The following is a 15,168-nucleotide window of genomic DNA, read 5'->3' as shown; positions in this document are numbered from 1 at the left end:
CAATTTCTCATTCTGCATTTATTGCCTGAGAAATCATTGGGGCAGATTAACTTGAAAGGGATTAGGGGGCTTGTTGGCTTCTCCAAACTGGTGAAGCTGTACTCAGGAGTCATCTTGATGAAAAAATCTTCACCACAACACACCAAACTTCTCGTGAATTCAAAGAGCATTGGGAATGTACTCATTGAGATTACTTCCCATGTTATCCTGAGTTCCTCGAGAGAAGGACTTGAAGAACATTCCCAGGTCAGAGATCCTTGAAGGTTCTTCCAGCCACTGCATTTTTTCAGTGCTCCAAATCTCCACTCACAAAGATGGAATTGTAATGCCTACTATTGTTCAGATTTTGACTTTTACATCACAATGTCCACCTTCCACAGTCAAGACAGGTTATCTGAACTGTAAGGTATGGTCATACAGTTCCAAAGCTCTCAGATGATTCGTGTCAGCAGTTTGGTCACTTGAAGATATCATGTCATAGTTCTCTTCTTCGACATGCACTTGTTGTGGTGGCAAAGACCATGACACCTATGAGTGAGAATTGGAACCACACTGTGTTAACTGTAGTGGTTCACACCCTTCTTACTCTATTTCTTGCCCTAAGTGAATGGAGGAGAAAGAGCTGCAACAGTTGAAGACTGTGAACATCTCCTATCCAGAGGCTCAGAAGTTATTGTACCTTACTCAGTCTCAGATGTATTATGATGCACTTCATTCCTCTGCCAAAGTTGGAGTGCAGATAGTCTCTTTGTGCCTCCAGCAGATCATTTGTGAAACATATGGAGAGTCTTTTGCCTGTCATGGTTAAAAGAGTTGATGAGTCTACATCTACTCTCATCTCTGCCCTGAAACTCCTTCTGGTGGCTGCCCAGGTGCATTTCCATTGGCTTTCTGTTCAGGCATTTCCTTGGGTCCTTTGTCTCCATCCCCAAGATGCAAAATGACTGTTCATTCATGCCATCTGTTGCAAGAATCTTTGTTTACAGACATAGATCTGCATACTCAACCTAGGAGATTGAATAGACCTTCAATAAAGGGAAAAAATGTGGTCCAAAACAGAAGGGCTCCATTCTCCTCCATATAAATAAAAATGACCACTTTGACACAGTAGAACTGTAGAGGTTTGTTAAAATATAGATGACACTAAGGATTTGACTGATTCTTATAATCCTCTGTCTCTTATTACAGGAAACATTTCTGAAACCTGCCAGTGCAGTCCCATTTCAGCAGTTTAATACACAAAAGACAGGTTGTGTTATTGACAAGTGCATGGAGGTGTGTCACTGCTAATCAATCAGCATGTGCCTGTCCTGTGTTTGCCACTCAATACTCTCCTGGAGGCTGTAGATGTGATTCCTTTGATTTGTTCTTTCTACCTGACTTCTGGAGAGGCCTATGATCAGTTAGACCTTGATGTGCTCATTAAATGCTTACCATTTCATTTTTAATCCTTTGGGACTTTAGTGGACATCCACCCCTCTGGGGTGGTGCTGATATTGATGGGATGGGTCTTTCCACAGAGCATATGCTCTCAGATCACAACTTTTCTCACTCCAACTGGATCCGTTCATCATCAGGGACTTTGACTTTGCACTGGGGCTTTCTGCAATTTCCTTATTCACAGCTTAGTCTTGTGAACCTCCTCTACACCTCCACCATTTGCAGTTGTGTTTACTTTATGCTTCAAAATTCATTCCTTACCAAAGCAAATCACCTGGGATTGTGTTTTCTTTCCTTGGTGGGCCATTCATTTTCAGAACATATGATCTTCCATTGCTTCTTCTGGCCTTTGTATCCAGGTGCAGTTGGATGAATTGGGTCTGTCCTTAGATAATATTGCTGTATTCACTTGTTAGCCCATCCCACTATGGCTTATTACAGCCCCCAAATGTGACCTTTCTTTAAGTCACCTGAGAAAAGCAAATACTCCTGATTGGAAATACTGTCTCTGCTATTTGCTGAACATCTTTCAAACCATCCTTCCATTTTCTATTTATGGCTCTTCCATTGTTTGTTGTGGTTCAGTGGTTGTATGCATAATCCCCTCTACAGTTTCTGTGTTCACTTCTGAACTGTACACCATTTTTCTTGCCCTGGATCACATAGAAGCTAAGCAGTATTCAAATTGAACTATTTATACTGACTCACTTAGTTCTTTACTGGCACTGGAATCGCTTTACATTAGTTCACACCCTGTTCATGCCGATATTCAAAACTGACTGGCCCATTTCTTTTTAACATCTACTTCTACCCAGTTTCTCTGGGTTCCAGGCTACATTGGTATTTGCAGAAAAGGCTCACCAACACCACAGCTAAATCTGTCTGCTTGGCACTATTACTGCTGTGCCTGTTCTATATGTGGACTATGATCCTTTATTCAAGGCTCGGCTCTGTGCCAGTTGGAAGTCGACTTTGAGTGAGCAATGTGACAACAGGCTTTTCCAAATAAAACCCAATATTGGGCTTTGGCCGTCTTGTTTCTGTAAGAATTTGAAAGATGAAGTTGTTCTAAGTAGACTATGTACTGGTCAAAGTAACTCATCTTTTTCGTTTATCTAGAACTGATGCACCAATATGTCGTCTGTGTTACAATTCTCAACGACAACACCATTTTAAAGATGTTTTGTCCCAAGGTTTATCCAGAATGTTAGACAGTGTTATTGGCAGTGGTGACACTCATCACCTTAGAAATGCTTTTAGATTTTAAAAGGCATTAATCTTTTTAATGTTGTTTAAGTTTTTTTAATTTATACATTAGACCTTTTTTTTAATGTGATTCCCTTTTAAGAATCAAAGTACATCTAATTCAGTTTGAAATTAGAAAATGGCTGTAACATCAAATAACTCAAAACCAGGACTGGAAAGTCCAACTTCAGGTGACTGATGCTGATTTTTGAACTTACCTGTTAGTCTTCCTGGAGAGTTATGATAATTACAATTATGCTACAGAAAGTCTTTTACAACTTGTGTTACTGTAGTTTTTCTCTTACAGCAGTAGACTAGATGTAAAAATTGGATTTAAGCTGTTATGTTTTTAAATCAAAAATTAAACTTTGTTTTGTTTTACTTTAATTTCCTTTTATGAACTTGAATAATTTTACTTTAATTATAACTTTTTACCACATGTTTGTTCAGATAGCCTAGTTGCTTTGTACCATAAGACACCAAACCAACCAACCAACCAACCAATTCTCTCTTCAATACTGGTTCTTATTTTCATGCACCTGGTTAATTTTTTACTGCTATTTATCTCTCTGTCTGCACCCCTTACCTTTTCTCTTACCTTTCTTAGAGGGTTGACAATAGTTCATGGGTAAGTGATCATTTTCCTATCATTTTGAGAGAAACTGGCTGTGGGAAGTGCCACCCAACCCTTGTACCTTGATAGAAGCTGAACCAGGCCAACTTGCCCTCCTTCACTGCTCTCTTGGAAATTGATCATGGTGTTGTCTGTAAGCCATAAGCAGTGACTGACTGTATTATCCAGGCAGTTACTCAGTGTATTCCTCAAACCTTGACATGTTTTCCATAGTATCCTCATGTGTGGTGGAATTCTGCCTGTTTCTTGGCACAGAAGGCTGAGGAACAGGCCTGGAATACAATTTGTAAGTATCCCACACTTTTAAACTGTCCTCAGCAGGTTAAATATCAAGGCCAGAAGTAATCTTCAGTTAAGTGCACAACCACCAGTTTCAAAGTCACATAGGACAAAATTCAGAAGGTCAGTGAGCAATATGCTTTTTCCCCTCATTTCAATCTTGCTTCCTGATATCCAGAACATTGTCAATACTCTTGACAAAAGCTTTTCTCATGTATGTAGTACTTTTGCTTCATCCTCCATTTTCTTAGCCGTCAAGACTTGGGTAGAGTGATTGCCTGCTTCTTATTGAATTGATCGTCTCTATGACTGTAATCACCCCATTTTCCTGGTGAAACACAAGCTTCCTTTCCACTGGTCTGGCAATACATCAGCTGGTCCTGATGATATTCATTATGAGATGCTGTACTATCTCTTTCCTGCCTCTCTGCTACTCTTCTGGTTGTTTTTAACCAGATCTGGCAGGAGAATGCTTTTCTTGATGCTTGGCACCTAGAAAGTATACCAAGATTTCTTCAAACTACAGTCTAGTTCCTTTGAGCTGTCTTTGAAGATCTTAGAGATGATGGTTAATGCTCATCTTGTTTGAGTTTTTTCAATCAAACAACCTCTTCTCACTCACACAGTTTGGGTTTCAATGACAGTGATTCACCCCGGAATCACCAGATTCATCTTTAAATGTTAATCAGGGAATCCTTTCTCAAACAACATCTTGTTTCTGGTTTTTTGATTTTTTTTATCTTGAGAAAACTTATGATACTACATGGAAGTATGGCATTTTGCGAGACATCCACTCATATGGGGTTGCATGGCCATTTGATCACTTTTATCAAAACTATTTTAATGGACTGGTGATTCCAAGTTTCTGTGGGTTCAACATTTCTCATTCTTTCTCACATTAATTTCGAGTCTGTCAGAGCTGTGTCTTGAGTGTCACACTTTTTATTGTAAACATTAATGCCATTACTGGACAACTCCTCCATACAGTTGTAAACAGACTCTACATCAATGACTTTTACATCTACATCTCGTGTCAGTCATCGAGCATGAGGTTTATTGAGCAGCAACTACAGATTTCCCTCAGTCATCTACTGAAATAGGCCACAAGAAATGGGTTTTGTCTTTTCTTTTTCTCATACCATCTGCATGCTTCACCAATGGGATTTTCACCCCATTCTCGAGCTCTGTCTCAGTGAGGTTGTGTTTCCTGCAGGGTACCTGAGGCAAAGTTCTTGGGGCTTATATTTGACTGTAAGCTGACTTTCATTCTATACATTAATCAGCTATGCATCAAGTGTACACAGAACATCCTCTGTTTCCTCTCTTACACCTCTTGTGGAGTGGATTGATGTTCTATACTCAAGATCCTATCATACTCTCATTCATTCAAAACTGGACTATGTAATTCTGGTCTATGGCTCTGTCAGAACCTTGGCACTTGAAGTTGTTGGACCCCATTCACCATCTGAGGCTTTGGCTCTGCATGAGGGCTCTCCTCACTTCTCCAGTCAAGAGATTGTACACTGAGTCTAATGAACCTCCTCTACTTCTCTGCTGTTTGCAACTGTCTATACTGTAGGCTTCAAAATTTCAACCCTTTGTTTTCCTTCCTTAATGGGCTCTGGTTTTTCTGAAGAGATGGTCTACTATTGTTTCTTTTGGCTTTCATATCCAAGTGCAGTTGGCCAAATTAGTTCTGTCTTTAGAAGACATTGCTTTCTCCACAGGTCAACCCATCTCACCATGGCTTACTACTATCCCTAAATGTGATCTTTCTTTAAAAACATCTGAAGAAGGTAGGTGCTCTCGATTGAAAGTACTATCTTCTGTTTGCCAAACGTCTTTCAAACCATCTTTCCATTGCCATTTACATGGTTGGTTCAAAATCGGGTGATTCTGTGGGCTCTGCCATGGTTTGTCTTGATTTATTGATTGCACACAGAATCCACTCTACTTTATCTGTTTTCATTGCTTAATTGTGTGCCATTTTTCATGCCTTGGATCATGTAAAAGCTATGCAATACAAAAACTGTACTATTTATACCAACTCGCTCAGCTCTCTACTGGCCCTGGAATTGTCTTACATTCATTCTTATCTTGTTTTTATCAATATTCCAAACCAACTGCTTCATTTCTCTTTATCATCTACTTCTGTCCAGTTTTTATTGATACTAGGCTATGTTAGTATTTGCAGAAACAAGCTCATTGACACCACAGTCTGTCTGCTCTGGTGCTATCACTACTGTATCTATTTCATACATGGACTATGTTCTTGTATTCAAAGCTCATCTCCATGCCAGTTGGCAGTTGTCTTGAGTGTACAATGTGATAACAAACCTTTCCAGATAAAACCTTCTAGTGGACTTTAGCTGTCTTGTTTCCATAAGGATTAAAATAATGAAGTTGTTCTAACTATACTACACATTGGTTACAGTTTTTTAACTTGTTTTCTTTTATCTGGGTCTGATGCATCAATGTGTGGTCTGTGACTCTCAAATCACTATAGCCCACCCTTTACTGTTGTGCTATCGTTACGACTGTGAGCGATGGCATCATTTTAGACATGTTTTTACCATAGGTTTACCCTTGACATTGGACAGTGTCATTGGAAATGGTGACACTGCCACATTACAGATATTTTTAATGTTTTAAGGACCATTGGCCTTTATATTTAAGTTTTTCCGATGCTGGGTCACTGTTTTTGTTTTAACTTAATTTCCCTTTACACTTTATAATAAAAGATAGCTTTGCACTATAATTTTCCAAATAATAATAACAACAACAACAACAACAGAGTTGTACTTCCCATGGGGAAAAAATGAAATGTGATGCATTTGAAAGTTTTGTGTGGTTCCATTCCATATGGGAATATGTTTTACAAGATACCACATTTTAAATATTTACCAGGCATCTTCATGTAAATACTCTGTTTCAAATAAACAAAAATATAATTGAGCTATGGATGAAATAAAATGCATCCACTCAACATTGTAATAAATGGCACAGAAAGACATTGCACAAAACACAAATAAACTTGACTCATCTGCAATGTGTTAGTAAAAACTCAACTAATTAATTCCATTACACTAATATAAAAAAAAGTTTGGATATTAGACAAAGTGATGACTGTCTTATTAATGAAAGGGCATTTACTTATACATAGTCATTCATAGTAAAGATGCTCATGGATTACATACTACTGACAAGTGTTTGTAAATTTGGGAAGGTTAATAGTTTGTAATAAGTTCTGTTTAGTTAACTAAAGCTCAGATCAATGTATGGGGAACAAACCACATAGGCTATCCACCATATACTTTCTATAGGCCAACCAGGTGCCAACTAATTTTGAGCCCTCAACTTGCATTGCCTGAACGTCTCACCTGTACTTGAAAATACCTGTCACAAACAAACTCCTGCATCACTTTTTTGTACTTGACCTTATTGTTAGAAGAGTGGAGGTGACTGTGCAGTATATACCATTACTGCTCTCTCTCACTGAAGATGAGGCAGCTTTTGATTTAGAGGTTCGAGACTTCCAGGATGTACAGATATGTATACTACAGTTTAGTGTTCTTCCACGTTCCAAAATAAAATGATTCATTCTAATGAAAGAGAAAGAGATAAAATTTGTATGTTACAAACAGGCTGCAAAATGAGTGACAATTTGCTGTGCAACTTTTGAACATTGATTTGCTAAATGCTTTTATTGTACTGTATGTGTATTTCTACCATGTTTATCTTCAAATAAAGGAAAATATGTTTTATTTGCAGTATCTGATAGTATTATTTTGCTCCATTAGAGTTTTAAGTGTATGCAAAAAAAGCCTTAGGCATTACAAGTATGATTAATGTGGTGTTTTTGAAATAAGACTAAACCTTATAAAATGTTCTCTCCAAGAATTTACATAACAATATATGCTATTTTGGTGAGTTATTGTTATTAAAGTTAATTAACTGCAGCCAATATTTTATGTGATTAATGGTTTCTAACATTTTATATTTATTTCATGTGTTGTTTTTTCAGGTTGATTGCACAAGTAATCGTTTCACATGTAATGAATTTGAAGTCAAAGCCTATCCAACTTTATTGTGGATTATGGATGGTAAAAAGGTAAGCTGATTGTGACATAAAATTAATGTTTTTTTCAGTACAATAAGAGATGTATTAGGAAAATATTTGGCTCAATCTAGTGAAAGGACAACTTGTTGACAAGATTTCAATGAACAAAAGTCTTAAACTGAGAAATTATTCAATTACATTATCTTGTATGTTAAAGAAGGTGAATCGTAACAATTCTCTTGTACAAAGTGATGAAATATCCAATAAGACTACTGTTAATATTCATCAGTTAATTCACAGTTGATCTAGTAATAACTTTTTTAGTGTAGTCTTTAGCAGAATAACAACATTCTTTAAGATACTTGATAGAAGCATAATTTACCAATGTATCAATAAGTTTGATCCTAAATTTTACTAATTTTAAATGAAAACTGTTACATTCAGTATAAATAAATGTAAAATTATGTTTTCCACCTATTTAACTTTAATAGTCCTAAATATTCAAATTATATTAAGTATATTAGTTTTATAAGACATATAAAATTTGATTCTTTGTAGGTAGAGAAGTACCAAGGAGGAAGAAGCCATGAAGAGCTTAAATCTTTTGTTACAAGAATGAAAGAACTAAACCATAAGATAGACACTGAATATGAAGAGAAGGTTCCTGATGCTTTGGTAAAAAAACAACAAAAAACAAAGCATTTTAGTTCAATAGATTTACCTGTAGTTTTTTCTCAATTTTTATATAAATATGTAATGCCAGTTTTATGTGCATTTTAAACACAAGTAGAAATAAATCTGCTTAGCTACCTGGCTACCTCTCGGTGTGGATTCCTGTACGTGGTGAGGGGACCTATCAGGGAAGGTTTTTATCTTTCATTTTACCTCCTCTGGGATCTAAACATCCACCCACGTGTTTGCTGTGTATGTTGACCCGTGAAGGGGAGTAGAGGATACTGGTGGTTGAGGGGTCCAACCCTAATACACTACTTTGGCCTTGAATTCCTGTAGATGGGTGGCCTTTGGGTGGGCCCCCTTGGGTCATTCGGCTGGTCCACTTTGGCTAGAGTCAACCAAGTACTAGTGTTGGAAGTTTTCAACGGATGTTGTGGACATGGTGTTTGGGTATAGTGCTCACGAAACCCTGGCGTTGCTGCAACGTCCTTGCTTGACATTGTAGTGCGTCCCCTGGTAGGGTTCCATGGTGGGTGGGGTCACTGGGTACCGAAATTTTTCTTTTTTCCTATGGATCCTCCAACAAAAAATTTAAATAAAATAATGAAAAAACAGTCAATAGGTAAACAACCACGTCTCAAAGACTCTGAGCAGCAATCTTCAACATCTGTGACACCTGTACCCCATTTTCTTATATTGCATTCTCTTTCAGAAAAACCGTTAGGGCAAATGCCCCCCACCTTTTTTTTTTATTCAGAAGGGACTAGAGGGACTTGCTGGCTCTCCAAAGTCCGTAAAGAATTTTCGATCCAGAGACATATTGGTTGAAACATCCACATCCCAACCCAGTGAACTCCTCTTAAATTCAAAGGCAATTGGGGATGTACCTATTGAGGTTACCCCTCATACTACCTTGAATTCATTACAAGGAGTTGTTGTTGAGAGGTATTTGAAGAATATTCCTGAGTCAGAAATTCTCGCTGGTCTCTCCACTCAAGGAGTTTCTGCAGTGAGGCGCATCTCCACTCGCAAAGACGGAGTTACACTGCTGACAAATATCCTCGTTTTAACATTTACATCACCACGTGCACCTGCCACTATCAAGGCAGGTTATCTAATTTGCAGGGTACTGCCATACATTCCAAACCCTCATAGATGTTTCCAATGTCAGAGGTTCGGCCACTCAAAGACGTCATGTCGTGGTTCCCTGACACGTGATCATTGTGATGGCAAGGGTCATGATGCCTATGAGTGTCACACGGACCCACATTGTGTTAACTGCAATGGTTACCACCCTTCCTACTTTTGTTCTTGCCCAAAATTGTTGGAGGAAAAAGAGGTGCAGCATTTGAAAATGACTCATAACATTAGTTATCCTGAGACTCGGAAATTGCTGTCCGCCACTCCATCTCAAACATATGCTGCTGCACTTCATTCTACAACTACAGTGGGAATGCTGACAGATCTCTCTGTGCCTCCAAGAGAATCGTTTTCAAAACAAATGAAAAGCCTTTTGACCTCTATGGTTAAAAACATTGATGAATCAACTTCTACACCCATCTCTGTTCCTCACATACATTCCAACTAATCTCAAGATCCACATTCTTCAGTTTCAAATACAGGCATTTCTTCTGATACATCTTTTCCTCCCACCTCACGATGCAAAACAATCATTTGTTCACGTCCTCAGTCACTGGAATCCCCTTCCAACAACAAAGATCTGCCCAATCGACCCAGGGCGGGATCCGTGGAGGTCAATAGACCTTCTCCGAATAAGGACAGTAAGGAAAAAAGACGTGGTTGTAAACAGAAGGGTTCTTCAGCCACTTCGCCTTCCTGTCATTAAAAATGGCCACCTTGATACAATGGAACTGTCGAGGTTTTACGATCTAATCTAGATGATATCAAAACATTGATTGCTTTCTACCATCCTGTATATCTTTCCTTACAAGAAACATATCTAAAACCTGCTGATACAGTCACCATTCGGCAGTTTTCTCTGTACAGAAATGACAGGCTGTGTGATGGACGACTACATGGAGGGGTGGCACTGTTGGTTGATCAACACGTGACCACCCTGCCTTTGCCACTCAACACACCCTTGGAGGCCGTAGCCATCTGTGTTTCCTTGGGTCATACCATCACTGTTTGTTCTTTCTACCTGTCCCCTGGAGAGACATATGATCAATCAGACCTTGATGCTCTCAATGAACAGTTGCCATCTCCATTTCTAATCCTGGGGGACTTTAATGCTGGGGAAGTGCTGTTATTGATAAGAGGGGTCGCTCTGTAGAGCGTATGCTCTCTGATTACAATCTTTCACTTTTCAATACTGGTTCATCCGCTTATTTTCATGCACCTAGTCAGTCCTTTACTGCTATTGATCTCTCGGTTTGCTCCCCTTCACTGTTTTCCCATTTTTCATGGAGGGTTGACAATAATCCACTTGGCAGTGATCATTTTCCTATACTTTTGAGAGAGACTGGCCGTGGTTGATGCCACCCTACCCACGTGCCCCAGTGGAAGCTGGACCAGGCAGACTGGTCCACTTTCACTGCTCTCGCAGAACTTGATCCTGCCATCATGAATCAGCCATAAATAGACGACTGTGTGGCAGTGGTAACCGACTGTATTATACAAGCAGCTGCTCAGTGTATTCCTGAAACCTCGACACGTTTTTCACGATATCCTCGTCCGTAGTGGAATCCTGCTTGCCATTTGGCACGGAAGGCTCAAAACCGGGCCTGGGATACTTTCCGTAGATATCCCACACTTTTGAACCTCATCGCTTTCCAACAGGCCCATGCACATGCTAGGTGGTAAGACATCAAAGCCAGAAGGAATCTTGGATTAAGTTCACAACTAGCATATCTTCTACCGCAAGTTCCAAGGTCCTATGGAACAGGGTTCGAAAAGGTCAGTGGGCACTACAATTCTGTCCCCCTCTCCATTTTACTCTTTGATGGCCAAGTGGTAGCTGTTGTCAGGAGCATCTCCGATACTCTAGGTGAAAGCTTTTGCCGGGTATTTAGCACTTCTGCTTGTTCCTCCACCTTCTTGGCCATCAAGACTTGGACAGAGCGTTCACCTCTTTCCTTTCAAACTGACTGTCTCTTTGACTATAATTGTCCCTTTACACTGGTGGAACTGAAAATGGCCCTTCATCAGTCTGGCAGTACATCTGTTTGACCTGATGATGTACACTATAACATGCTGCACTATCTCTCTCCTGCTTCATTTGATATTCTTCTAATTGTTTTTAAATAGATCTGGCAGGAGAATGTTTTTCCTGATGCTTGGTGCAAGGCTATTATCTTACCCTTTTTTAAACCTGGGAAAGATCCCAAGATTCCTTCAAACTTCCGTCCAATTGCTTTGACGAGCTGTCTCTGTAAGATCTTAGAGAGGATGGTTAGTGCTCATCTTATTTGGTTCCTCGAATCAAACAATCTCCTCTCGCTCACCCAGTGTGGGTTCCGACGACAGCACTCCACCACAGACCACCTAATTCGACTTGAAACATTAATCAAAGAATCCTTTCTCAAATGCCAACATCTTGTTTCAGTATTCTTTGACATTGAGAAGGCTTATGACATAACATGGAGGTATGGCATTTTGAGATCTCCATATATATGGGTTGTGTGACCGTTTACCCATGTTTATGAAAAAAATTTAATGGACAGGAGATTCCAAGTTCGTGTGGGTTCGACACTTTTTCGTTCTTTTATACAGGAACTTGGGGTCCCTCAGGGCCGTGTTTTGAGTGTCACACTTTTCAGTACAAAGATAAATGCCATTACTGAACAACTCCCTCTTACTGTTGCAAACGGGCTCTATGTCGACAACTTTCACATCTCATGTCAGTCGTCAAACATGAGATATATTGAGCGGCAACTACAAAGTGCCCTCAATCGTGTACTGAAGTGGACTACAGCGAACGGCTTTAATTTTTCTCTCTCTAAAACCGTTTGCGTGTAATTTTGCCATAAATGGGATATTCACCCTGATCCTGAACTCCGTATTGGTGAAGTTTCGCTGCCAGTGGTCCCTGAGACCAAGTTCTTGGGGCTTATCTTTGACTGTAAGCTAAACTTTATACCACACATCAAGCATCTACGGGTCAAATGCACAAGAGCACTGAACATCCTCTCTACTGCCAGTTGGGGAGCTGATCGATGTTCTATGTTAAAGATATATCGTGCTCTTATTCGTTTAAAACTCGACTATGAATCAATGGTCTATGGCTCTGCTAGATCCTGAGCCTTAAAGATGCTCGACCTCATTTATCATCAAGGACTTCGACTTTGCACTGGGGCTTTCTGCACCTCCTTAGTTCAGAGCTTATACATGGAATCTCACGAACCTTCTCTTCACCTTTGCCATTTGCAACTGTCTTTACTGTATTCTTCGAAACTTCGTTCCTTACCAAAGCATCCCACTTGAGGATGTTTTCCTTTCTCAGTGGGCCTTACTTTTTCAAAACAGACGATCTGCCATTGCTCCTTTTGGCCTTCTCATCCAGGCACAATTGGATGAATTGGGTCTGTCCTTGGATAACATTGCAGAATCCACTGGTCAGCCCATCCACCCCATGGCTTATTACAGCCCCCAAATGTGATCTTTCTTTAAGTCATCTGAAAATGGCAGATACTCCCGATTGGAAGTATCGTCTTTTATTTACTGAACACCTTTCAAACAATCATTCCATTCCAATTTATATGGATGGTTCCAAATTAGGTAATTCTGTAAGCTCTGCCATGCTTTGTTGAGGTTTGGTGGTTGCGTGCAGAATCCCCTCTACAGCTTCTGTGTTCACTGCTGAACTGTATGCCATATCTCTTGCCCTGGAGCATATTGAAGCTGAGCAGTACTCCGACTGCACTATTTATACTGATTTCCTTTGTTCTCTGCTGGCCTTGGAATCACTTCATGTTGGCTCACACCCTGTTCTCGCTGATATTCAAACCGACTGGCCCATTTCTCATTAGCAGCTACTTCAATCCAGTTTTTCTGGATACCAGGCCATGTTGGTATTTGCGGGAACGAGCTTGCAGACATGGCAGCTAAATATGTCTGCTTCAGCACCATCACTCCTATGCCTATTCCATACATGGACTATGGTGTTGTCTTCAAGGCTCGGCTCCGTGCCAGCTGGCAGTCCACTTGGAGTGAGCAACGTGACAACAAGCTTTTTTCAAATAAAACCCTATATTGGGCTTTGGCCGTCTAGCTTTCGTAAGGTTTGGAAGGAGGAAGTTGTTCTAACTAGACTACGCATTGGTCACAGCTTTTTAACTGATCGTTTTCTTTTATCTGGAACTGATGCACCAGTATGCAGTTTGTGTAACACTCAAATCACTGTAAGCCACATTTTACTTTTTACTTTCCTGCCATCGTTACGACTCTCAGTGACGGCAATATTTTGAACATGTTCTGTCCCAGAGTTTGTCTGTAACATTGGACAGTGTTATTGGTGAAGGTGACACTGTCCACCTTGATAAAGTTTTTAGCTTTTAATGGCCATTAATCTTTTTAACCTCATTTAAGTGTTTGATATTTATTCATTACACCTTTTTATTTGTGGTTTCCTTTTCAGAATCTCAATCTCTCTAGTTCAATTTGACATTGGAAAATGGCCAGAACATTAAATAACTTGACATCAGGACTGGAAAGGCCAACTTCAGGTGACTAACGCTGCTGTTTGAACTATCAGTTTGAACTACCCGTTAGTCGTCCTGGCGAGTTGTTATTATAATTTTGCTGCATATCTTTAAACACTTTTATTACTTTACCTTTTAGTACTGGCCATAATGACACATAACCTGGAACCAGGACTGGAAAGACCAACATCAGGTGACTGATAGTGGTTTTTGTACTTACCTGTTAGTCTTCCTGGCGGGTCATGGTCATTACCATTCTGCTACAGGAAGTCCTTTACAACTTTGTAGACTGGATGTCAGCATTGGTTTTATGCCATTTTCTGTTTTTAATTGCTGTTTTGTCTTTACCTTTGTTTTCTTTTACGACTTTTACTACATTTACTTTACTTTTACATTTTTACAGGACATTTTGGCTATTTTTTATTACGATTTTGCTATATGTGTTTTAACACTTTTCTTATTTTACCTTTTGATAATAGCTGCTATGACACATAACCCGGAACCAGGACTGGAAAGGCCAACTTCAGGTGACTGATGGTGGTTCTTCAACTTACCTGTTAGTCTTCCTGGCAGGTTATGGTCATTACCATTTTGCTAGAGAAAGTCCTTTACAACTTCTCTTACTCTTTCTCTCTTAACATTGTAGACTAGGTGTCAACATTGGTTTTATACTTTTTTTGTTTTACCTTCATTTCCTTTTATGTATTTTACTACATTTAATTTATTTTTACTTTTTTACTGGACGTTTGGTGCAGATAGCCTAGCTGCTTTGTGCCATAAAACACTAAATCAATCAATCAGTCAATCAACTACCTGGCTATGTTCAGTCAATTCAGCCAAAATCATAACCCCAGATTAACCTATAGAGTTCCTATACTATACTTTCTAATATGTTTTGTGTATCTTCACACAATTTAGCAAGCATACAGTTATCATTACAAGTTTTTGTTGACAAAATTCAGAGTTTTTAATGAAGTATTTTTTACTAAACATTTTTTCAGGAATATATATACATATATGGAGGAAATGTGTTGACTATTTTGATTGCAAAGTGATTTTTGTGTTAAGATAATAAAATCTAGCAATTTTCTTAATTTTTAATCTCTAAATCCTCCTAAATAAAGTTAAAATGCTTTATTTTTAGAAAATTTTACATTTTATCTGTTGTTTTATGT

The 15,168-nt window shown here is 39.1% G+C and overlaps 1 protein-coding gene across 1 annotated transcript in view; it reads left to right on the top strand.

Annotated features, from left to right (window-relative positions):
• prtp (thioredoxin domain-containing protein pretaporter) overlaps positions 1-15,168 on the top strand; it is an 86,646-nt gene that overhangs the window by 59,248 nt on the left and 12,230 nt on the right. The window contains exons 6-7 of the mRNA XM_076505906.1: positions 7,623-7,709; positions 8,217-8,333. Of these exons, the coding sequence (XP_076362021.1) occupies positions 7,623-7,709; positions 8,217-8,333 (204 nt within the window). The remainder of the gene's footprint in view (positions 1-7,622; positions 7,710-8,216; positions 8,334-15,168) is intronic.

The sequence above is a fragment of the Tachypleus tridentatus genome, chromosome 6 (assembly GCF_004210375.1).
Source record: "Tachypleus tridentatus isolate NWPU-2018 chromosome 6, ASM421037v1, whole genome shotgun sequence".
In the NCBI taxonomy this organism is placed as follows: Eukaryota; Metazoa; Arthropoda; class Merostomata; order Xiphosura; family Limulidae; genus Tachypleus; species Tachypleus tridentatus.
This window is presented reverse-complemented; position numbering and strand designations above follow the sequence as displayed.